Source organism: Brassica napus, chromosome C9, assembly GCF_020379485.1.
Source record: "Brassica napus cultivar Da-Ae chromosome C9, Da-Ae, whole genome shotgun sequence".
Classification (NCBI taxonomy): domain Eukaryota; kingdom Viridiplantae; phylum Streptophyta; class Magnoliopsida; order Brassicales; family Brassicaceae; genus Brassica; species Brassica napus.
The window spans coordinates 55,718,488-55,745,534 of NC_063452.1; the positions used below are offsets into that span (position 1 = coordinate 55,718,488).

At 27.9% G+C, this 27,047-nt stretch overlaps 2 protein-coding genes across 3 annotated transcripts; both read left to right on the forward strand.

Moving 5' to 3' along the window:
• The first annotated feature begins 20,037 nt into the window (after positions 1–20,037).
• On the forward strand, positions 20,038–21,950 carry LOC125593071 (F-box/LRR-repeat protein At1g48400-like). 2 transcript variants are annotated; one of them, XM_048769046.1, is made up of 4 exons: positions 20,045–20,691; positions 20,767–21,239; positions 21,309–21,449; positions 21,540–21,950. In XM_048769046.1, exons 1-4 carry the CDS (start codon positions 20,205–20,207, stop codon positions 21,852–21,854), a joined length of 1,416 nt encoding a protein of 471 aa, XP_048625003.1. In that variant the 5' UTR covers positions 20,045–20,204; the 3' UTR covers positions 21,855–21,950. The 2 variants fall into 2 exon arrangements, with proteins under 2 accessions (XP_048625002.1, XP_048625003.1); XM_048769045.1 differs by having other exon boundaries at positions 20,038–21,239.
• Positions 21,951–22,513: 563 nt separating this feature from the next.
• LOC125592749 lies at positions 22,514–27,042 on the forward strand. The gene is made up of 9 exons (XM_048768137.1): positions 22,514–22,556; positions 23,980–24,170; positions 24,299–24,415; positions 24,529–24,651; positions 25,050–25,865; positions 25,965–26,039; positions 26,528–26,593; positions 26,686–26,769; positions 26,856–27,042. Exons 1-9 carry the CDS (start codon positions 22,514–22,516, stop codon positions 26,880–26,882), a joined length of 1,542 nt encoding a protein of 513 aa, XP_048624094.1. The 3' UTR covers positions 26,883–27,042.
• The last annotated feature ends 5 nt before the right edge of the window (positions 27,043–27,047 follow it).

Below are 27,047 nucleotides of genomic sequence, written 5' to 3' on the forward strand. Positions count from 1 at the left end.
AGACGGATAACGATTCAGATTGTTTCTTTGGTGAGGTAAGAGCCCTGGACAGAACAGATTTTCCCAACTACATCTGCGAGTTTAAATATCAGTTATGATATCTAAGCATAATATAAACCCAGATACAATATGATAATATACGTGGGACTTTTAGGTTTGTGTTCGCAATCACTTGGAGATTGTCAAACAGTCTAATCTTGACTGGAGATTGATCTCAGGAGCACCCGTGATGACTTCATCAATAATGGTTAGTGAGATGAAACGAATGAGAAATGGATGATCAGTTATCTTGTACATGCTTGAACACCTAATAACCTCAAAACGATCAATTTTCACAATGGAATCTACTTTCAAAGATGACATGTAATGATTAGCACGTCCGACGGGAGTAAACCCATGAATCACAGAATCTGCAAATAATATTATTCAACAAAGAATCAGGAAATCAATTAAAACAATTATGTTAAATAAGTGTGATAGATCGAAGATTAACTTACCTTTTCATCAAGGAAGAGAAACGTGATTCCCACAAACTCTCTGTCTTTCTTGAAGTTCAGGGAATCCCAGAAGCGGAGGAAGCCAAAGGCTATGCTTTGACTACTACGACCAAGACGGAGAGACTCGAAGGTTGAGTGACGGACGCTGGGACGCCGGTTTGAGGAACTGGAGAGGCAGAGAGAAACATTTTCTAGAAGATGGTTAAAGCTAAGAAGAATCAATGAGTTTTTTGGAGATGCATATTGGGTTCATCAAAGATGAGAATCATATATATATAGGGTTTACAAAGGGGCTACAAATCAGGAACATTTATGATCAAGCGATTTAAGATGGGGACATGAAGAGTTCACCGGTGAAAAAATAGATTACGAACAGACACACGGCGCAACTCTGTAACTCAGACTTGTTTAAGACAATGATGAAAAGAACTCAAACTCATGTTAAACGACAACAATTTACAATATGAAAAAAAATTAAAATTGTTGCAAACTTGAGTTTTTTTTCATATAACGTGATGAATCCCATTTAAAAATGAAATCCATAATACACTTGTAGGCCCGACCCTCAGAGCAAGCCGAAGAAGCAAGAGCTTCCGACCTTCATAAGTATATATTAGGTTCGGCCATCAATGTACAAAGTATCATTTAGCTTAGTGGTATAAATGTTGGTGTTTATATCTCAATAACCCGGGTTCAAGCCATGGGCTTGACACTTTTTCATACTTTTTAAAAGTTGGGTCCACAAAAAGCTGACGTAGCGCGCTGAGGAGTGAGTCAAAACTCAACTATTATAATATAGACTAGGGATTAACCCGGGCTACGCCCGGGATTTTTATTATTTTCTAATTTAAGTTGTTAAATTATTTATATTTAGGTTATGATATATATTTATATAAATTTTAAGATGCATGTCATAATTAAAATTTATTTTTAAATTTTAACACGTTAAATTAACATATTTTTTACTATTTAAATATTTTTTTGTAATTTTGTTGGCTATCTAGTTATCTTATTTAGCAAAACTATCTTTTGAGTGTTGGAATAAATGTTTTAGATATTTAATTAATCTGCAGAGTATTTTCAGAGCGACCACATGCTAAACAATCGATCGATCCGTAAAAAGATGGTCGATCTCCTTGGCCAGGTAAGTACAATTTTAGCAAAAATATCTTTGATTTTCAAATATTAAGTATATAACTATTCTTTTGAATATTTTTTTTTGAATTGTATTTTTTGATTAAATTATTGTATTATAATGTTTATGTAGATATTTTTTGTGATGTTTGAATTTGTGATGTTAGTATACTTAACCTAGATGATATTGATGTTTAACAATTTTTTTTTTTGGAAATAGAATATAATTGTATATCAAAACGTATCTAATACTTGTTAAATGATAGTATAATGTAAATTACATCCATTATTTGAAAATAACCATTTGTTTTTTTTATTTTTTTTAAATCCGAAATTATTTTTATTTAAAAACATTATTCATATATAATATAATAGTTTAAGTTTGGAAGATTAATCTATATATATAAATTATGTATATTTTTTAAAAAATAATTTAAGATATTATATATTGAGTAACTGAATAAAAGCTGAATTTCTTTTCTTGAAAATGAAATATTTATATTTTTGTCTTCATGATATACTCACCAATCCAGCATTGATATTTATAATTCAGTATGTTTTTAAAAAACTTAGTTTTAAGTAATAAACGAATTTAATAAATTAAATTCATCACATATAATGTTCTGTAAACTATATTTGAAAACAATCTAAAATTATATTTTAAGCATAATATTAGTATTATTTAATTTAACTTATTTTAAACATAATATATGCTAAACTAACTTAAATTATATTTACAATAAGACCATCCTAAACCGGTTAATAAACCAAAAACAATACTAAACCAACATGAACCAATACCTGATTCGGCGAGGAAAGAAATGTTTCAGGATAAACGCTTGAATGGTTATTAACTGTAATGGTTTGATCATGAAAGAGTTAGTAATGAATATTAACAATAAAATTATGGATTAGATTAATTTAAATTTGTAAGAATACCTTTGAGTCTAGGAAAATCAATTCAATTCCCATGAATAAGTTTGGCTTTTGGATGTTGCGGGTTTCCCAACAATGAATCCACCTAACAAAAACTTCATTGTTACAAAAAATATCCTTCAAGTTCATTAATGGTTTTTGGGACGGCAAGAGTCGATGGTGGAACCATTTTTTTGCACGAGTGCTTTGAAGTTTTCCTTGATAGTGTGAGGTTGATGTAAATGGAATAATGAATTTTATAGGGACTTTCTTGATGTAAAACTATATATATATATTTTTTTTTGTTTAATGTGGTATTTCTATTTTTATATAATTTACTACTATTTTAAGATAGATGTACATTTTAAGTTAGATGTTTAAATCCTAATGTATTTTTTCCATTTTTTAAAATGTTTATTTCCATTTGTTATATTTTTTATTTACGTAATATCTATATTTTATATTTTAAAATATATATTTAAATCTTAATGTACTTTTTCCATTTTTTTAAATTGTGTATTTACTTATATTATATATATTACATTTTAAGATAGATGTTTAATGCTTAATGAACTTTTTCCAGTTTTTTTTAAATTGTGTATTTACTTATTATTAAAATTATAAGTAAATAATAAGTTGTTAAATTATTTATATTTAGGTTATGATATATGTTTGTATAAATGTTAGATGCATGTCATAATTAAAATTTATTTTTAAATTTTAACACGTTAAATTAACATATTTTTTACTATTTAAATATTTTTTTGTAATTTTGTTGGCTATCTAGTTATCATATTTAGCAAAACTATCTGTTGGGTGTTGGAATAAATGTTTTAGATATTTAATTAAACTGCAAAGTATTTTCGGATCGACCACATGCTCAACAATCGATCGATCCATAAAAAGATGATCGATCTCCTTGGCCAGGTAAGTACAATTTTAGCAAAAATATCTTTGATTTTCAAATATTAAGTATATAACTATTCTTTTGAATATTTTTTTTTGAATTGTATTTTTTGATTAAATTATTGTATTATAATGTTTATGTAAATATTTTTTGTGATGTTTGAATTTGTTCTGTTAGTATACTTAACCTAGATGATATTGATGTTTAACAATTTATTTTTTCTGGAAATAGAAAATAATGATATATCAAAACGTATCTAATACTTGTTAAATGATAGTATAACGTAAATTACATCCATTATTTGAAAATAACCATTCTTTGTTTTTTTTTTTAATCAGAAATTATTTGTATTTAAAAACATTATTCATATATAATATAATAGTTTAAGTTTGGAAGATTAATCTATATATATAAATTATGTACATTTTTTAAAAAATAATTTAAGATATTATATAGGGCAAATCTCCAAAATAGCACATTTCTAAGTTTATATCACAAAAATAGCACTCAAAAACTAAAATGACCAAAATAGCACCTTTCTAAGTTTATCCTTTGAAAATTTTAATTTTTTTTCTTTTTCAAAATTTGAAATCTTATCCCCAAAACCTCATTTCTAAACTCTAAACCCTAAACCCTAAACCCTAAACCCTAAACCCTAAACCCTAAACTCTAAACCCTAAACCCTAAACCATAAACCCTAAACCATAAACCCTAAACCCTAAACTCTAAACTCTAAACCCTAAACCCTAAAATCTAAACCCTAAACCCTAAAATCTAAACCTTAAACCCTAAACTCTAAACCCTAAACCCTAAACCCTAAATCCTAAACCCCACCCTTTAACTCTAAACCCTAAGTTTGTGACTTTTGATAAAACATTAAGTGCTATTTTTGTGACTTTTGACCTTGAGCGCTAGTTTGGGAACATAAACTTGATTTAGTGCTATTTTTGTCTTTTTCTCTATTATATATTGAGTAACTGAATAAAAGCTGAATTTTTTATCTTGAAAATTAAATATTTATATTTTTGTCTTCATGTTATACTCACCAGTCCAGCATTGATATTTATAACTCAGTATGTTTTTTTTAAAAAAACTTAGTTTTAAGTAATAAACGAATTTAATAAATTAATTTCATCACCTATAATGTTCTGTAAACTATATTTGAAAATTTTCTAAAATTATATTTTAATCATAATATTAATATTATTTAATTTAAGTTATTTTAAGCATAATATATGCTAAATCAACTTAAATTATATTTACAATAGGACCATCCTAAACCGGTTAATAAACAAAAAAACAATACTAAACCAACATGAACCAATACCTGATTCGGCGAGGAAAGAAGTGTTTCGGGATAAACGCTTGAATGGTTATTAACTGTAATGGTTTGATCATGAAAGAGTAATATGAATATTAACAATAAAATTATGGATTAGATTAATTTAAATTTGTAAGAATACCTTTGAGTCTATGAAAAACAGTTCAATTCCCATGAATAAGTTTGGCTTTTGGAAGTTGCGGGTTTCCCAACAATGAATCCACCTAACAAAAAATTCGTTGTTATAAAAAATCTCATTCAAGGTCATTAAAGGATTTTGGGACGGCAAGAGTTGATGGTGGAACCATTTTTTTGCTCGAGTGCTTTGAAGTTTTCCTTAATAGTGTGAGGTTGATGTTGATGGAATAATGAATTTTATAGGGACTTTCTTTATGTAAAACTATACATTTTTTTTTTGCTTAATGTGGTATTTCCTTTTTTATATAATTTACTACCATTTTAACATAGATATACATTTTAAGATAGATGTTTAAATCTTAATGTATTTTTTCCATTTTTAAAAATGTTTATTTCCATTTCTTATATTTTTTATTTACGTAATATCTATATTTATATTTTATATTTTAAAATAGATATTTAAATCTTAACGTACTTTTTTTTTTTTTTAAATTGTGTATTTATTTATATTATATATTTTACATTTTAAGATAGATGTTTAATGCTTAATGAACTTTTTCCATTTTCTAAAAAAAATTGTGTATTTACTTATTATTATATATATAATTCATATATTATATATTTACATTATTTACTTATTATTTATTTTCCTGTATATATATTTCCATTTATTGTATTTTTTATTTACTTAATATTTCTATTTTACAATTTAAGATAGATGTTTAAATCTTAATGTACATTTTCCATTTTCTTTAAATTGTATATTTCTATTTGTTATACTTTCTATTTACGTAATATCAATATTTTAAATTTTAAGATATATTTTTAAATCTTAATGTAATTTTCCATTTTTAAATTGCGTATTTACTTATATTATATATTTACTTATTACTTATTTTTCTTTATATTGTGTATTTCTATTTCTTATACTTTCTATTTACTAATAATTTTATATTTTAAGATAGATTTACATTTTAAGATAGATGTTTAAATACTAATGTACTTTTCCATTTTTTTAAATTGTGTATCTCCTTTTCTTATACTTTCTATTTGCGTAATATCTAAATTTTACATTTTAATATAGATGTTTATATTTTATATTTTAAAATAGATATTTAAATCTTAATGTACTTTTTCCTTTTTTTTTAAATTGTGTATTTACTTATATTATATTTTTTACATTTTAAGATAGATGTTTAATGCTTAATGAACTTTTTCCATTTTTTTTTAAAAAAAATTGTGTATTTACTTATTATTATATCTATAATTCATATATTATATATTTACATTATTTACTTATTATTTATTTTCCTGTATATATATTTCCATGTATTGTACTTTTTATTTACTTAATATTTCGATTTTACAATTTAAGATAGATATTTAAATCTTAATGCACATTTTCAATTTTCTTTAAATTGTATATTTCTATTTGTTATACTTTCTATTTACGTAATATCAATATTTTAAATTTTAAGATATATTTTTAAATCTTAAAGTAATTTTCCATTTTTAAATTGCGTATTTACTTATATTATATATTTACTTATTATTTATTTTTCTTTATATTGTGTATTTCTATTTCTTATACTTTCTATTTACTAATAATTTTATATTTTAAGATAGATTTACATGATGTTTAATATTTAATGTACTACTTCCATATTTTAAAAATTGTGCATTTACTTATTATTGTATATATAATTCATATATTTCTATATTTATAATATTTATTTATTATTTATTTTTCTATATATTGAGTATTTCTTTTTCTTATATTTTATATTTAGTTAATATTTATATTTTATATTTTAAGATAGATGTTTAAATCTTAATGTTTTTTTTCATTTTTAATGTAAAACGGCAATGTTTAATAGAAGAACTTGGAAAATAGTCAAATAGTTATATTTATGTTTTTTTTTCTTTTTTTATAAAATGGTAGTGTTACATTATGGAGATAAGCCATTTTTTTAGTGAAAAATTGTAATCTTACATATGTTTAATGTAGTTTTTCCATTTTTTTTATGTTGTATGTTTACATATTTTTTGTTATTTTTAAATGTAAAATGGTAATCTTACATATGTTTAATGTAGTATTTCCATTTTTTATGTTGTATGTTTACATATTATTTATTATTTTCGAAATTATATATAATGTTTTTTTTTTACAAAATAGTAATGTTACATTATGGAGATAAGCCGTCTTTTTTTTAGTGAAAAATGGTAATCTTACATATGTTTAATGTAGTTTTTCCATTTTTTATGTTCTATGTTTACATATTATTTTTTAAAAATAAAAATGTAAAATGGTAATCTTACATATATTTAATGTAGTGTTTCCATTTTTTATGTTGTATGTTTACATATATTTATTATTTTCAAAATTATATATAATGTTTTTTGTTTTTTTTTTATAAAACGGTAATGTTACATTATGGAGATAAGCCGTCTTTTTTTAAGTGAAAAATAGTAATTTTACATATGTTTAATGTAGTTTTTCCATTTTTTATGTTGTATGTTTACATATTATTTATAATTTTCGAAAATTAGTAATATTAAAATGTAAAACAATATTTTATGCCACGTGTCATCTTTCGGAAGAAGTTTTTTTGCTGATGTGAACGTTCTATGGAGCCTCAAAAGGTCCCTTTTATTAGTAAGGACTAGGAGTTAATCCGCGCTACGCGCGGAGCTATTTTTATTTTTAAATGTTAACTATATAGTTATTCATTTGGACGTTGTATTCTGAACAACAACAAAATTATAAATTGTATGTTTGTGTGAATAGTAATTTCTTTAGAAAAAACAGAAAACTATATATTTTTCATATAGATGTTTCATATAGTTTTCTTTTTTTTATATTATATATTTACTTATTATTTAAATTTTCTTAATTTGTAGGGCAACTCTTTCAAATAGTCGTTTTTAAGTTTTTGTCAAAAATAGTCATCAATAAGGAAATGACCAAAATAACTCATTTTATTTTGAAAATTTAGATATTTTATTTTTTATTTTTCAAACTTTGAAATCATATCCACAAAACTCCACCCCATAACTCTAAACCCTAAGTCTAGTTTATTTAACCTTATTAGCATAGATGTATTTTAGCTCTTTAATAAATGTTTAATTCAGATAAATGTTTAATTTAGTTTTTATATTTTTTATATTGTATATTTACTTACTGTTTATCTTCTCTTATTTTGTATAGTAATTTATTATAAATTTCTTGCTTTTATATCAATCATAATATTACGATATATATTTAATATAATATTTTATTTCTTATATACTATATTTACTTATTATTTATTTTTTCTTATATTTTATATTTACTTATTATAGTATATAACATTTCCATATGATTAATATTACTAACAATAATATTAAAAGATTACATAATATTAAATTATAAATCTATTATAATATTAGAATAAAAATAAAATATCATAATAATATTTCTTATTATTTATTTTTATACTAATATTTTTATGTCTTTTTTTTACATCAATCATCAACAAACTCATGCTGACTCTGTAAACCAAACCGGTAACTCTGTCCATGTGAACGACGAAAGACGGTTGTTTCCTAGCACTGCGTGCTAAGCTATCCGCCTTTTGATTTTCTGTCTGAGGTACATGAACGATCTCTGAGTTTAGAAAGCTTACTTTCAGCAGTTTAATGTCTTCCTGATAATTGTCAAACGCTGGCCATTCTTCTGGTTCCGAAACCATCTTTATCAATTGAGAACAATATGTCACAAATGTGACCTGAAATTACCGTAAATTCCTCATGCATTCCATTGCCCATATTAGCGCTTCTACCTCCGAATGAAGAAGTGAAAGACTTGCCCGGACATTCCGTGCCGCTAGCAATACATCAAAACCCGCTAAAGTGATGTACCAGCCTTGTCCTGAGAATTGTTCCTTATCTTTCCATGAGCAATCTATGAAACATCATTTTCTTGGTATTGTTGGTACAATTCTTTCATGTACTTGATTTGCAACCCTCTGATTATTTGTTACATGTGCCTGCGCCCAAAGTGTTGATTCTTAATCCCGGTAGTTTAAGCGTATCTCTTGGATCAACATCCAAATTGCTAAAAACTTTGTTGTTTCGACCTTTCCAAATATACCATAATATCCACGCAAATCGGTGATCCTCAATTTTTGGATTAACTCTCCAAAAAAGATGTAGCTCAATTTCAAATCGTAAATTGCCTCTGCTTTTTACTATCTACAGGCGGTGTGTTTTGGGGTAACTTCAACAAAACCTTCTTCGGAAACATGTAGCTCAATTTCAAATCGTAAATCTGCTCATTAACCTTGTACTCTTTGATCACCATATGAACAAAATCATCATAACTTGTTTTGTCGTCTATGGCTATAGCTTTACTCCTCTTCCTTTGTCAACACCAAATAACAATTTATTTTTACCAAATATCCAGTACTGTAACAAATCTATGGTCAAATAATAAATAAATCTATCAAATTTTAACTAAATCTGTCAAATTCTAATAAATTTGTGGTAAAAGATAAATAAATCTATCAAATCCTAACTAAGTCTATCAAAACTAAGTAACTTTGTGGCTAAAGAAAAATAAATCAATCAAATCAAAATTAAATCTGTCAAAAACAAATAAATTTGTGGCTATAGAACAAATAAATCTATCAAATCCTACGTAAATCTGTTCAAATTAAGTAAATCTATAGCCAAATAAATTAAATATGTCAATATTTAATAAATTTGTGGCCAAACGTAACAGATTTGTTGTAACAAGTCTGTAGAAATTTTATTAAGTCTATAGTTTTTAAATAAATTTGTGGCTAAAGAAGAATATATTTAAGTCTGTGACTACATAAAACATATACAAAATAAGTCTGTAGATGACAAAATCGTAAATATTCTGAAAATTCAGTAATGTTGTTTTCGTAATTGTTTTTTTGTTAACAAAGAAAATAGGGGTAAATTATGTATGAAAAACAAACTAGTTAAATATAAAAAATGAAAAAAACTAAATTAAACATATATCTGAAAAAAGTATAGTTAAATAAATAATAAGTAAATCTATACTAATAAAAGGAAACTTTTGAGGCTCCATAGAGCGTCCACATCAGCGAAAAAATTCTCCCGAAAGATGACACGTGACATTATTATTTAAAAAATATAAAATAAATAATAAGTAAATTTGCAATAAGGAAAAATAAATAATATGTAAATAAATAAACAGAAATATTGCATTAAACTAATAAGTAAATATACAATATAAGGAAAATAAATTATAAGTAAATATACAATTAAGAAATAAAAAACTAAATTAAACATATATATGAAAAATGTATAGTAGAATAAATAATAACTAAATACACAATATAAGAAATAGAAATATTATATTAAATATTTATCGTAATATTAGAATAAATAAATATAAAATATAAGAAAAAATAAATAATAAGTAAATATAGTATATAAGAAATAAAAATATTACATTAGATATATATCGTAATATTATCAGTGATATAAAAGCAAGAAATTTAGAATAAACAAATATAAAAAATACGAAAAGATAAACAGTAAGTAAATATACAATATAAAAATGGAAAAAACTAAATTAAAATATATCGGAAAAAACTAATAAAAGGAACCTTTTGAGGATCCATAGAGCGTCCACATCAGCGAAAAAAATTCTCCCGAAAGATGACACGTGGCATTATTATTTAAAAAATATAAAATAAATAATAAGTTAATTTGCAATATAAATAAAAATAAATAATATGTAAATAAATAAACAGAAAAATTGCATTAAACTAATAAGTAAATATACAATATAAGGAAAATAAATTATAAGTAAATATACAATTAAGAAATAAAAAACTAAATTAAACATATATATGAAAAATGTATAGTAGAATAAATAATAACTAAATATATAATATAAAAATATTACATTAAACATTAATTATAATATTACAATATGTAAATACAAAACATAAGAAAAATAAAGAATAAGTAAATATACAATATAAAAAATACAAAAAAATACATTCACTACAAGAAAACATGCCTATAACGAGGAAAAATTACGAGGAAATATATTCCTCGTAAATTTACGAGAAAATTACTACGATTTTACGACAAAACTGAATTTCGTCGTAAAGTTACAAGGAAAATGTTTCGTGGTAATTTACATGTAAATTTACGTCGATTTTAAGAGTAAAGAGAAAATTCGTTGTAAAGTCCTTGTAACTTTACAAAGCTCTTACGACGAAACATGTTACCATTAATTTTTGTGAAAACGTGTTTTAAGCATGCTTTACCAAACTGATATCCTCAGTTTAGAGATTTTGGAATAACTTGATTAGCTGCTATCAAAGTTACACCTCGTGAACGAATAGTTGCTAGAGAAGAATCACTTTTGCAAGAAGAAGTGTGTATCACTGAAGTGGAAGTATCTGAACAACAAACTGATGACATCCTTCTAATTGATGTGGATAACCGTCAATATGAAGATCTTTTCGACGATATGACGGATGAAGAAAGTGAAGAAGAGTTCGATGCAAGCGATGATAATCATTGTACTGATATTGTTGAAAACTCGAATGATTCAGAATGATGTAATATATGTTTTAAATATTTTTAAAAAATATATAAATCAGTTTAAGACTTAATGCAAGTTTATATTGTTTGGTTATAATAATTATTTGTTGGCTTTTAAGGATTTAATTGGAGTTTAGGGTTTAAGAGAAAATAGGATAAATGGGAGAATGGGGGGAATGGGGTAAAAGGGATATGAGGTTATAGGTAAGAGACTTTGGGGGTTAGGGATTTGATTTTCAGGGATTCAGATATAGTCGTAGTAAATTCGTCGTAATGGAAAACATGGGCCTGGTATATTCCTTGTAATACACGTGTCATTGTAAATTCGTTGTAATCATTTCCTTGTAAATTCGTTGTAAAGATTTTCTTGTAAATTCGTTGCAATGCTCCCTTGCTAATTCGTTGTAACTCTAAAAACGCAGGCCTGGTAGATTTGTCGTAAACATGTGTTCTTGTAAATTCGTTGTAATTCTTTCTTTGTAAATTCGTTGTAATGCTTTCCTTGTGAATTCGTTGTAACTTTACAAGGATTTTTTTCACGAAACATGTTACCATTATTTTTGGTGAAAACGTGTTTAAGCTGTTTTACCAAACTGATTTTGTTGTAAGCATTCTCAAGCCAAGCAAGTTAACTTCATTTCATACCCTCGGTTTAGAGATTACAGAATAATTTGATTATTTGCTATCAAGTGGTTGTTTGATTATAGTACTTATAACTTGCGTTTTAAGGATTCAATTGGAGTTTAGGGTTTAAGAAAAAAATATGATAAAGGGGATGATGTGGTAAAAGGGGATGATGTGGTAAAAGGGTATGGTGTAAATAGATAAGTGATTTTGGGGTTTAGGAATTTGATTTTCGGGGTTTCAGATATAGTCCTAGTAAATTCGTCGTAATAGAAAACACACGGGTCTGGTAGATTCCTCGTAATACATGTGTCCTTGTAAATTCGTTGTAATGCTTTCCTTGTAATTTCATTGAAAAGCTTTCCTTGTAAAGTCGTCGTAAAATTTTCCTTGTAAATTCGTCGTAAATATTCCTTGTAGATTCCTCGTAACACTAAAAACGCGCGTACCTGGTAGATTCCTCGTAACACTAAAAACGCGGGCCTGGTAGATTCCTCATAAAATTACGATGACTTTACGAGGAATGTTGTTTTCTTATATAAACTCGAAACATGAATGAGGAATGCCTCCTTCATTCATCTCAAACCACTCCTCTCCTTCTCTCAAATGTATGTTGTTTTTAATATTAATTTAGGTTTAGGTGGTTAGTTTAGGTGGTTAGTTTAGATAATTAGTTTAGTTAATTAGATTAGGTGGTTAGTTTAGGTGGTAATTTTAGGTAACAAAACTATATTCAAATATTAGGTTGAGGCATTTAAAAGACTGATTAGATATTTTTAAAAAAAAATTAAATATATTTTATTTTCTTATAATTTTATGTAATTAATTATATTAATATGTTTCTTTTTTCAAGGTGGCTCCTAAAAAGATGGAACTGACGGTATGAATAAGCTTCATCAATGAAGCCACAAGGACGACTTCATCCTACTCTTCGAGACGGAACCCATAGATGAAGTACGAGACTCTCCAGGAAGAAACACCTCCAACAACTACTTCGACGGCGTTCTCCCATAGCTTTTTATTTTTCAATTTTTTTGTTTTCTATTATTAATTTGAATATTATTTTATGACATTTATATATTTTTTTAAAAAAAATATTTTAATTTTCAATATTTTCTTTTATAAATTATATATTTTGATTTTGAATATTTCATAATAATATAATAATATGACAATGAGATGTAAATTTATCGCAAAGATTACGAAGATTTTACAAGTACTTCCTTGTAAAATCCTCGTAATCTTTACGGGAAATTTACTAGGAAATACTTGTAAATTCCTCGTAAATATTACAAGGACTTTACATTAAAAGACTTGTAAATTCGTCGTAAATTGTACAAGTACTTAAAGACGACTTTACAAGAAAACAATATGAGTCTTTTACGATGAAGCGTAACTACGAAACTACGACGAAACTACGACGAAATACTCTCTTTCGCTTTTACAACGAATTTATTTCGTCGTAAATGTTACATGGAAGTTGCGACGAATCTTGCATTACAACGGGCGTTTTACAACGAAACGCTATTCCTTGTTAATTCGTTGTAACCCTTCTATTACAACGAATTGACAAGGAATATGACCCTTGTAATAAATATGTTTTCTTGTAGTGATTAAACATCTATCTGAAAAGTATATTACAATAAAAAGTTAGATAAGTAAATATACAATATAAGTAATAGAAATATTACATCAAACATCTATCGTAATATTACAATTTGATATAAAAACAAAACATTTAGATAAGTAAATATACAATAAAAAAAGTAAATATACAATATAAGAAATGAAAAAAGTACATTAAACATCTATCTAAAAAATGTATAGTTTTACATTTTTATTATTTCCAGATATTTTATAAGTAAATATAAAATATAATTCAAACAAGCATACAATATAAGAAATATAAATATTACTTCAAACTTCTATCATAATATTATCATTTGATATAGAAGCAAGAAAATTAAAATAAGTAAATATACGATATAACAAAAAATAAACAATAGGTAAAATACAATTAAGAAATTAAAAACTAAATTAAACATTTGTGTGAAAGAAATTGTGTAGAAAAATAAATAATAAGTAAATATACAATTTTAAAAAAGAGAAATATTTTATTAAACATCTATCATAATATTAGAATAAGTAAATATGCAATATAAGAAAAAATACACATTAAGTAAATATACATTAGTAGAAATAGATACTAATAAAAGAGACATTTAGAGGTTCCTTATAGGGTTCACATCAGCGAAAAAAACTTCTCCCATGGGACGACGCATTATTATTTAAAAAATAGAAAATAAATAATAAGTAAATAAATAATATAAGAAATAGAAACATTACATTAAACAATAATAATTAAATATACAATATAAGAAAAAATAAATAATAAGTAAATAAACAATATAAGAAATAGAAACATTACATTAAACAATAATAATTAAATATACAATATAAGGAAAAATAAATAATAAGTAAATATACAATATAATAAATAGAAATATTACATTAAACATATATCATAATATTATCATTTGATATAAAAGCAAGAAAATTAGAATAAGTAAATATATAATATATAAAATGAAAAAAGTAAATTAAACATATATATGAAAACGTATAGTTAAATAAATAATAAGTGAATATACAATATAAAAATATTACACTAAACATTTATTATAATATTACAATAAGTAAATATAAAACATAAAAAAATAATAAGTAAATATATAATATAAGAAATACAAAAAATACATTAAACATCTATTTGAAAAATATATTATAAAATAAATAATAAGTAAATATATAATATAAGAAATAGAAATATTACTTTAAACATCTATCGTAATATTACAATTTAATATAAAAGAAAAACAATTAGATAAGTAAATATACAATATAAGAAATAGAAACACTATATTAAACATCTATCTGAAAAATGTATAGTTTTACATTTTTATTATTTCCAAATATTTTATAAGTAAATATACAATATAAGTAAAACAAGCATACAATATATGTAAAAGAAACGTACAATATAAGAAATATAAATATTACATTAAACCTCTATCATAATACTATTATTTGGAATAAAAGGAAGAAAATTAAAAAAAAAATATACAATATAAAAAAAATAAACAATAGGTAAAATACAATTAAAAAATTAAAATACTAAATTAAACATCTCTCTGAAAAAATGTTTAGTAAAAGGAATAATAAGTAAATATACAATTTAACAAATAAAAATATTATATTAAACATATATCGTAATATTAGAATTAATAAATATACAATATAAGGAAAAATACACAATAAGTAAATATATAATATTATAACTGAAAAAACTAAATTAAAAATCAATCTGAAAAATGTATAGTAAAATAAATAATAATTAAGTATATTTATTTTGACAAAAATAATTAAGTATAAGAAATAAAAATATTACATTAAGCATCTATCATAACATTAGAATAAAAAAAAGTAAATATACAATATAAGAAAAAATAAATAATAAGTAAATATACAATATAAGAAATAAAAACTAACATCAAACATCTATCTGAAAATGTATTTTTTTACATTTTTATTATTTACAAATACTTTTACAAGTAAATATATACAATATATGAAGAAATAAATAGTAAGTAAATATGCAATATAAGGGATACAAAATTTACATATTATAATAAGTAAAAATATAAGAAAAAATAAATAATTAGTAAATATAGTATATAAAAAATAAAAATATTACATTAAATATATATCATAATATTATCATTGATATAAAAGCAAGAAATTTAGAAAAAGTAAATATACGAAATAATAAAAGATAAATAGTAAGTAAATATACAATATAAAAAAATTAACAATGTATCTCAAAATGTATAGTTAAATGGAAAATGTATAGTTAAATAAATAATAAGCAAATATACAATATAAGACATAGAAATATTACATTAAATATCTATTGTAATTTTACCATTTGATATAAAAGCAAAAAAATTAGAATAAATAAATATACAATACAGAGAAATTCCTTAAGATGGTCAGTTTAAGTTTTTGTCACAAAATAGCCTCAATAAGAAAAATGACCAAATGAAGTTTTATTAAAGAGTAAAAATACTTTTATACCGTAGGATAAACTAATCTAGATTTAGGGTTTAAAGTTAAAGGTGGGGTTTTGAGGATAGGATTTCAAATTAAAAAAAAATTAAAATTAAAATTTTCAAAATAAAAAGTGGCTATTTTTGTTATTTTACTTATTCAATGTTATTTTTGTGACAAAAACTTAAAAAATATTTTGAGAGAGATGTCCTACAATATAAGAAAAACTAAATAATAAGTAAGTATACAATATAAGAAATGAAAAACTATATTAAACATCTATCTGAAAAATGTATAGTTTTCAGTTTTTTCCTAAGGAAATATATATTCACACAAACATACAATTCAGAATTTGGTTGTTCTTCGTAATACAATGTAAAAAAAAACTATATAATTAACATTTGAAAATCAAAATAGTCTCGCGCGTAGCGCAGATTAACTCCTAGTCCCTACTAATAAAAGGGACCTTTTGAGGTTCCATAGAGCGTCCACATCAGCAAAAAAAATTTCTCCCGAAAGATGACACGTGGCATAAAATATAGTTTTACATTTTAATATTACTAATTTTCGAAAATTATAAATAATATGTAAACATACAGCATAAAAATGGAAAAACTACATTTAACATATGTAAAATTACCATTTTTCACTTTAAAAAAAGGACGGCTTATCTCCATAATGTAACATTATCGTTTTATAAAAAAAAACAAAATATTATATATAATTTCGAAAATAATAAATATACGTAATCATGCAACATAAAAAATGGAAATACTAAATTAAACATATGTAATATTACCATTTATTTTTAAAAAAATAATATGTAAACATACAACAAAAAAATGGAAAAACAACATTAAACATATGTAAGATTACCGTTTTTCACTAAAAAAGATGGTTTATCTCCATAATGTAACATTACTATTTTGTAAAAAAAAACATTATATATAATTTCAAAAATAATAAATAATATGTAAACATACAACATAAAAAATAGAAATATTACATTAAACATATGTAAGATTACCGTTTTACATTTAAAAATAACAATAATATGTAAACATACAACATAAAAAAATGGAAAAACTACATTAAACATATGTAAGATTACCATTTTTCACTAAAAACGGCTTATCTCCATAATGTAACTTTACCATTTTATAAAAAAAAAAATACATAAATATAACTATTTGACTATTTGTCCAAGTTTCTTCTATTAAACATTGTCGTTTTACATTAAAAATGAAAAAAAAAAACATTAAGATTTAAACATCTATCTTAAAATATAAGATATAGATATTAACTAAATATAAAGTATAAGAAAGAGAAATACTCAATATATAAAAAAAATAAATAATAAGTAAATATTATAAATATATAAATATATGAATTATATATACAATAATAAGTAAATGCACAATTTTTAAAATATTAAAAGAGTACATTAAATATTAAACATCTATCTTAAAATGTAAAATATAGGTATTAAGTAAATAGAAAGTATAAGAAAAAGAAATAAACATCTTAAAAACAATGGAAAAAGTATATTAATATTTAAACATCTATCTTAAAATGTAAAATATAGATATTACGCAAATAGAAAGTATAAGAAAAAGAAATACACAATTTAAAAAAATGGAAAAACTACATTAATATTTAAACATCTATCTTAAAATGTAAATCTATCTTAAAATATAAAATTATTAGTAAATAGAAAGTATAAGAAATATAAATACACAATATAAAGAAAAATAAATAATAAGTAAATATATAATATAAGTAAATACGCAATTAAAAATGGAAAATTACATTAAGATTTAAAAGTATATCCAAAAATTTCAAATATAGATATTACGTAAATAGAAAGTATAACAAATGGAAATATACAATTTAATGAAAATGGAAAATGTACATTAAGATTTAAACATCTATCTTAAAATGTAAAATAGAGATATTAAGTAAATAAAAAGTACAAGAAATGGAAATACATATACAGGAAAATATATAATAAGTAAATAATGTAAATATATAATATATACATTATATATATATAATAATAAGTAAATACCCAGTTTTTTTAAAAAAATGGAAAAAGTTCATTAAGCATTAAACATCTATCTTAAAATGTAAAATATATAATATAAGTAAATACACAAATTAAAAAAATGGAAAAAGTACATTAAGATTTAAATATCTATTTTAAAATATAAAATATAGATATTAAGTAAATAAAAATATAAGAAATATAAATAAACATTTTAAAAAATAGAAAAAATACATTAAGATCTAAACATCTATCTTAAAATGTACATCTATCTTGAAATGGTAGTAAATTATATAAAAATGGAAATACCACATTAAACAAAAAAATAAAAATGTATAGTTTTACATCAAGAATGTCCCTATAAAATCTTGCCGTCCCAAAAACCTTTAATGACCTTGAAGGAGATTTTTTATAACAACGAACTTTTTGTTAGGTGGATTCATTGTTGGGAAATCCGCAACTTTCAAAAGCCAAACTTATTCATGAGAATTGAATTGCTTTTCATAGACTCAAAGGTATTCTTACAAATTTAAATTAATCTAATCCATAATTTTATTGTTAATATTCATACTATCTCTTTCATGATCAAAACATTACATTTAATAACCATTCAAGCGTTTATCCCGAACACTTCTTTCTTCGCCGAATCAGGTATTGGTTCATGTTGGTTTAGTATTGTTTTTGGTTTATTAACCGGTTTAGGATGGTCGTATAGTAAATATAATTTAAGTTGGTTTAACATATATTATACTTAAAATAACTTAAATTAAATAATAGTAATATTATGCTTAAAATATTATTTTAGAGAGTTTTCAAATATAGTTTACAGAACATTATAGGTGATGAATTTAATTTATTAAATTCGTTTATTACTTAAAACTAATTTTTTTTTAAAACATACTGAGTTATAAATATCAATGCTGGATTGGTGAGTATAACATGAAGACAAAAATATAAATATTTCATTTTCAAGATAAGAAATTCAGCTTTTATTCAGTTACTCAATATATAATATCTTAAATTATTTTTTTAAAAATATACATAATTTATACATATAGATAAATCTTCCAAACTTAAACTATTATATTATATATGAATAATGTTTTTAAATAAAAATAATTTTTGATTAAAAAAAAAAAAACAACAAATGGTTATTTTCAAATAATGTATGTAATTTACATTATACTATCATTTAACAAGTATTAGATACGTTTTGATATATCATTATTTTCTATTTCCAGAAAAAAAAAATTGCTAAACATCAATATCATCTAGGTTAAGTATACTAACAACACAAATTCAAACATCACAAAAAATATTTACATAAACATTATAATACAATAATTTAATCAAAAAATACAATTCAAAAAAAAATATTCAAAAGAATAGTTATATACTTAATATTTGAAAATCAAAGATATTTTTGCTAAAATTGTACTTACTTGGCCAAAGAGATCGACCATCTTTTTACGGATCAATCGATTGTTGAGCATGTGGTCGATCTGAAAATACTTTGCAGTTTAATTAAATATCTAAAACATTTATTCCAACATTCAACAGATAGTTTTGCTAAATATGATAACTAGATAGCCAACAAAATTACAAAAAATATTTAAATAGTAAAAAATATGTTAATTTAACGTGTTAAAATTTAAAAATAAATTTTAATTATGACATGCATCTTAACAGTTATATAAATATATATTATATAAATAAATAAATAAAAATCCCGGGCTTAGCCAGGTTAATCCCTACTTTATATAAAAAAGAAGAAGAAGAAGGTTAGGGCTCTCTCTCTCTCTTGCTCTCAGATCCCATCGTAAAAGAATAAGCTTTTTGGTTCTTAAGCTTTTTGGTTCTTCCTCGTCTCCCTCTGGCTTCGTCTTTTGAGTCTTTCGATTTTGAAGGTACGGATAGGTTAGTATGAAAACGTTTTCTAGAGATTTGATAAGTAGTTTGCCAGATGAGCTTCTTGGCAAAATCCTGTCTTTGGTTCCGACAAAAGAGGCTGCTTCTACATCGATCCTGTCCAAGAGGTGGAAGAATCTGCTGTGTCTTGTAGACAGCCTTTGTTTTGATGATTCGATGTTTATGTATCCCACCAAGGAAGGAGTCGCATCATGTGGTGCAGCACATCGCTTCTTAGATTTCGTGGACAAGACTTCTGCTCTGTTAAACAATTCTCCTATCATCAAAAAATTATCTCTGTCTCGCGGACATGTATATGGCAGTCGCTGTCACGCAGCAGCGTGTACGCATGATCATGTGAAACTTTGTTTGGACCGTTGCATTTGGACTGCTATGGAGCGGGGTTTATTGGAACTACACTTGCACGCTGACACTTGTTGTGGTATTCATATAATGCAAGAGTTGTTTACGTGCAAGACATTGGTTACGCTCACACTATCCGGTAACCATCTTATTCACGTCCTTGAGCGTGTTTTTCTTCCAGCGCTCAAATCACTTTCTATGTTATCATTTTCAGCCATTGATCATCCGGACTATTGTCGGCTCATAGATGGCTGCCCTGTGCTGGAAGACTTGTTCATAAGTGATGCTGATCCTTTGAAACCGTCATATTGTGGTGAGCACGTGGAAAGCGAAACTATCAAGCGGCTTGTGGTTTTTGTCAATCTTCCAAAAGGTTATCACCCCGAAGGAACTTATTTGAGAGCACCCAATCTTGTGCAACTGGACTATTCTTGTTATGTATCCGAGAATCATTGGTTTGATGATTTGGATTCGCTTGTCCAAGTCTGGCTGGATCTCAGGTTATGGGAGTCAACTTATGATTATGATTACGATGATGAGGATGATGATGAGGCTGCTGCTGCTGCTGATGATGATGATGATTCCTTTAATGATAAACATAAGGTAGCTATAATTGGTGATGTTTCACACCTAGTTGCGGGTATACGCAATATTACAACCCTTCACTTGTCTCCTGATTCTCTTGAGGTCAGTTTTTTCTAATCTTCTGTTTTTCTATTGTATCTTGGTTTGTTGATGATTAGCTTATTATACCAGGCTTTTCATTTCTGCTGTGAATCCATGCCAATGTTCAACAACCTCCTTAATTTATCGATCGAGAGTGACAAGGAAAAAGGTTGGCAAGTAATGCCACTTCTGCTCAATAGTTGTCCAAATCTACACACTTTAGTCATCAAGGTAATTATCAGTTTTCTCTTTTTGTTTGTTTGTTTGTTTCTAGTGTGGGTTGCCCATCATTACACATAACAAATTGGTCTCTGGTTTCAGGGTCTTGTGCACAGAATAACAAATAGATGCGGAGATGCATGTGCTTGCATCCCTAAGAAGCAGAGGAAGATTTTGGAGGAGGAGAAGACAATAAGTTGTTTATGGACATGTCAAGTGAAGGTGCTAGAGATTTTAGAGTATGGAGGTTCTTTTGAAGAGCTGAACCAGATGATGCATTTCTTAGGTAAGTTGGAATGTCTTGAAACTGTTAAAGTTGGTGTTAACTCGGACAAAGACGACCAGATTGAGTTCTTGCGAGCTAATCTACTGACTCTCCCCAAAGCTTCATCAAAGTGTGACATCCAATTCAGCTGAGAGCTTTTTCTTTCTCGGCTATATATGCCAATATTTAGATGCAACTTAAATCGTGTATGGTTATTATCATTTAAATATCATTGAAGTTGGTTACAATTTGTTTCATTTCAGAAGATATGTGTGTGACTTGTCCTAATGCTAGTCACACTCTAGGAACCACATATAAAATGGTAATCATTCTTTAGATTGGCTAACCTTGTTAAAGTAAACAAAGACTCTTTAACACTAGTTTTGGTTAATGGTAACAGTAAATCCAAAGCACCAATTTTCAATTTTCAGTAAATATCTTTCCAGATACGGACAAAACCAATATTTGAACGTGAGCTAGTCTAAGTTTTGCTTCTCTTTTTTTCTTTTCAATTCCACAAATATCATAATTTCTGCAGAGAATCTGCAAAGCTTACCATCTATAGCTTCTTCCTTATAATATTCCAACTTTTAGCTTGCAATTGAGTCCGCATTCCCTCATACTTATTTGCGTGTCTTTGTTCCTCTTGTGATCTAAATGGTGCGTTGAATGTTCTTTCCTACTTCTCTACCCTGGATTAATGAATTCTACTCGCTATGTAGACTAGAGATGATTAATCTGTTTTCATGATTGAATGTTTTTCTTCATCCAGTTTGAATCTCTGTCTCTTTATCCTATAACAACAAACGAAATGGCTAATGCACTACGCTACAGCTACCTAAGAGGTCCAGGAGGTCGGTTGCAGCAGAAACTGCTCGGATTTCTTGTTGAAAGGTTATAATGAAGATATTGAGTGTCATGAAGAAGACAAGAGGGGATTAGCATATGATGCAGATGCAGATGCAGCGGAGCTCTAACCTTAAAAAATGGAAATGGTCACGTTGCTATCGATGTTAACCCAATACATAATTCGCAGTCAGGACATGTTCATTCTTCCAAGTGCAGCCATAGCCTCAGCAGTAATCCAAAGAGTGATAGTGTTCCTTTGGGCTTGGGACTTGAGTCTTGGCCGGAACTCCACCCGACCTGTTGTACCTCCATGATATGGCATATTCTTCAAATGTGCATTTGTGTTGTAAGAAACACGTGTGTCCTCTCATAGTCACTGTAACATCCCATTTCTGGTGAAGATAGCAGTTTAACCGAAAACAGAAATGGTTGTACGTTATTTATTTGAGTTGAGTTATGGAAGCTTGCATTATCCACAAATAGTTTGATAATCCCTGCTTTTTGAAATCATAACCAAATTACAAACGCTGCATTACAGATTCATATAAGTACACAACATATTTACAAGGGAATGACTATCGCAAATGCCTCCACACCAAAATCTTGTGGAGGTCCCAAAAAGGGAAGGAAGAATGTTTCTTCCTAAACGAAATCTGAGTCGGAACCAACCAATAAAGCCACGACTTCACTAGTCACCAAATCAGCTGTATGAATGTTTACACAAACAAAACAAAACAGAACATATGTGTGTATATGTTTCTTTCTGTCTACTAAACTCTGAATCTGAAATCCTCCAGTACCCACAAGCCAAAACCTGCGTAGAGAGAGGGATCTCTGTGGTTAGATGATGATGACTGAAACCTCAAGTGGCATCCAGAATGCTAAAGCACTGTAGCAATCGGTAAGACTAACAGTTTAGTAGTTTGACAGAGAATACAATCTTGATTGAAAATGCAACGGACAAAGCATGGGGTCCGACTAAGTTATTTCAATAAGTTGAACCACTACACATAATCATAGAGGTAAGACCTAACAGTGTCCAATAGCATTCTTAGTTGTTTTAAACCTACGGCCAAAAATTCTTTTGAAATGAAGCTTTATCATGTATGTACCTTAAAACGAAGCTAGATCAAGATAATGACTTGTGTGCCACGCCACTTCAACCACGTCTGATTCCTGTACTTGACACATGAAAAAATATTTTCAATTATCCTTTTAAATATCTCCTCAAAAAATAATATTTTCAATTCTCCTTTTAAATATCTCCTCAAGCCTTTCTATCCTACCATTACGACTCAGTATAAAAGAAAACAATTCTCGCTAAACACTAACAAGAAAGAAAAAAAAAAAAAAAAGGACGCTAACAAACTTACTTCTCTGTGACGATCGAAGAAAAAAAAAAGAGGAGAGGACGCTAACAACTTCTAGCCATTGATTCTGATGATCATCGTCCTCTCAAGAAGAGATTCGTGGTTGGTCATCAACAGGCACCGCAGCAGGCACCGCAGGCACCGCAGCAGGCACCGCGGCAACAGGCACTGCAGCAGGCACCGCGGCAACAGGCGCGGCAACAGGCACCGGCGCAAGAGGAACCGCCGCAAGAGGATCCGCCGCAAGAGGTAATGCTTGACGAGATGATTCCTATCTTGATATTTAGCGCTTGTTTTGGTGTTTGTAATAGCCTGACGCGAATCTCGCGATGGACTCTTAAGAGAGAACAGAGACTGATAATTAGGGTTTGTTTTAGTGTTTGGGGAGAGTCGTGGTTCGTCATCAACAGGCACCGCAGCAGGCACGACGGCAACAAGCACCGCATCAGGCACCACGGCAACAGGCACCGGAGCAGGAGGATCCGCCGCAAGGGGTAATATCTGATTCCTATCTTGATATTTAGCGCTTGTTTGTAATAGCCTGACGCGAATCTCGCGATGGACTCTTAAGAGAGTAACCGAGACTGATAATTAGGGTTTGTTTTAGTGTTTGGGGAGAGTCGTGGTTCGTCATCAACAGGCACCGCGGCAACAGACACCGCAGCAGGCACGACGGCAACAAGCACCGCATCAGGCACCACGGCAACAAGCACCAGAGCAGGAGGATCCGGTAATATCTGATTCCTATCTTCATATTTAGCGGGTGTTTGTAATAGTCTGACGCGAATCTTGCGATGGACTCTTAAGAGAGTAACCGAGACTGATAATTAGGGTTTGATTAAGTGTTTGGGCTCTGTTAGGTACTCGATGGACTCTTAAGAGAGTAACCGAGATGATTGAGACTACTTGTAGGGTTTGTTTTGGTGTTTGGGCTCTGTTCGATGGATGATTCCATTGTTGAGGTATCTTGATATTAGCGCTTGTTTTGGGCTCTTTTAGGTAATAGCTAGATGACTCCATTGTAGATATGTTGGTATTTAGGGTTTGGGCTATTGTTTTGTGTTTGGGCTATTTAGGGTTAGAGTAACTTTAGGCCTTGTTCTCGCTGAGACTGTCTTTCTTTTCTAGGAAGAAGACGCTAATACCGCGGAGCCGCCACCTCCTCTTCCTTGCCGATACAGGTCTCTGCGGAGCCTGTTTAAAACTTGTCCTCTACTCGGCTGTTTCCTGAAAGTTGAGCAAAATCGCAGCCACTGCTGCTACGGCCATTTTCAGTTGGCACGAGAATTTGCCCAACGAGCTGTGGCTTTTCATTACTTCGACGGATTCCTTGATGGAGAACATCGAAAGAGGGTTTGTATCTTGGCTCTGCTGAACAGTGTCCGAGGCTTACAAACAGGTGTTCCAAATCTGGATCACGTTGCTGGATTATTCACCACACTTCCTTGGCAGCTAAAGATCATACCAGAAAATGCAGGAAATTGGCTATTTTTCAAGACACCCCCACTACGCTACACATCGATGAGCTACACATCGACGAACTGTGGCACTAAGCCGCCGGCCATCTGGTGGAAAAAAAATCCATTCCTAAGTATTGGTTTCGAGGGGTTTGATCATCCACCTGTTAAGTACACCCTGTTTCTGATGGATGGTGGTGATGACCATCACAGGCAGTTGGCTAAAGACTGGAGACTCCATCTCTTCCAGTGCCAAGAACTCTCCCTTTACTGCCTCTCAACTGGTGGTAGCTTGATCTTCGCTCAACCAGAACCAAAATTGGTAAAGAAACAAAATCCTGGTGATGGTGATACTTCTCCCACAGACAGAGACCCTAACCCTGTTTCAAAAATTGCTTCTTCAAAACGCCACCGCAACCTGCCTTCTACTTCTAACTCTTCATCTGTACCGCAAGTTCCTGTTGGTAACCCACAAGGCAGAGGCAGAGTATGTTTCTATTTCTTAACCCAGTAATCAATCAAAGTTGTTACTTTCGGTTCTATCTCTTTCCATGAACCCAATCTTGGTCTTTTTGTTGTTTTGTAGAATTCGATGTTGTCTTTTTTGGCTGTGACGGAAGGGGTTGCATGTCGTGATGGTGAAACTGTAGAGTTGCAACAGGTTTGTGCTACATATCTCTGGAAGTTTCATATATACTCTCTCGCTTTGGCTCATGAGGAACTTGTTGTTAAATGCAGATTAAGGCAAAGAAGAAGATTGGTCCATCATTTGCTCTCAAAAACCCTGTTTCAAAAATTGCTTCTCCAAAACACTACCGTGACCTGCCTTCTACTTCTAAATCTTCCTCTGTACCGCAAGTTCCTGTTGGTAAATGGTAACCCACAAGGCAGAGGCAGAGTATGTTTCTATTTCTTAACCCAGTAATCAATCAAAGCTGTTACTTTTGGTTTTATCTTTTTCCATGAACCCAATCTTGGTCTTTTTGTTGTTTTGTAGGATTCGATGTTGTCTGTTTTGGCTGTGACGGAAGGGGTTGCATGTCGTGATGGTGAAACTGTAGAGTTGCAACAGGTTTGTGCTACATATCTGTGGAAGTTTCATATATACTCTCTCGCTTTGGCTCATGAGGAACTTGTTGTTAAATGCAGATTAAGGCAAAGAAGAAGATTGGTCCATCATTTGCTCTCAAAAACCTTGCCAAAACTCTGTTTAAGGTTAATCTAGACGATGTCTTTTTGATGAAGATTATCTTTTGACAGAGGATGATTTGAAGAAGACACAATCAACTGAAATTTTTATTCTACAGGTCTGTGAGCTTCATCCACAGGATGTTGTTTTCAAGGATCAGAAAGATGCTCAGAAAATGTATAGATTCAATGATCTTTCGCTGGTACAGTTTCTCCCTGAGTGATATCCGCTTGCTTAGAGTTATTGTCTTGAGTCTGATTTGTTGCTTATGTTTATGGGTAAATGTAGGCAGGCAAAGAGACGATGGATCAGTGAACTTCGCTGCCAATATTCTAAAACAGTTCTTTTGTAGAATACCCTTATGTTCGTTAATAAGTTTGAGGTACTCTTTTTTCGCGTAGCAAAACAAATACCATGTCCCTATTGATACGATATCTGTGAAAGTTTCATATATCCTTATACGGAACGTTTCATATACCG

Excerpts from the sequence above, each read along its gene's own strand:
- LOC125593071 (XM_048769045.1), top strand. The coding sequence starts at position 20,205 with ATGAAAACGTTTTCTAGAGATTTGATAAGTAGTTTGCCAGATGAGCTT. Across the intron at positions 21,240-21,308 it reads TGTCTCCTGATTCTCTTGAG|GCTTTTCATTTCTGCTGTGA; the intron begins GTCAGTTTTTTC and ends TTATTATACCAG. Across the intron at positions 21,450-21,539 it reads TACACACTTTAGTCATCAAG|GGTCTTGTGCACAGAATAAC; the intron begins GTAATTATCAGT and ends CTCTGGTTTCAG.
- LOC125592749 (XM_048768137.1), top strand. The coding sequence starts at position 22,514 with ATGGCTAATGCACTACGCTACAGCTACCTAAGAGGTCCAGGAG. Across the intron at positions 22,557-23,979 it reads CTACCTAAGAGGTCCAGGAG|CCATTGATTCTGATGATCAT; the intron begins GTCGGTTGCAGC and ends AACAACTTCTAG. Across the intron at positions 26,040-26,527 it reads AAACTGTAGAGTTGCAACAG|ATTAAGGCAAAGAAGAAGAT; the intron begins GTTTGTGCTACA and ends TGTTAAATGCAG.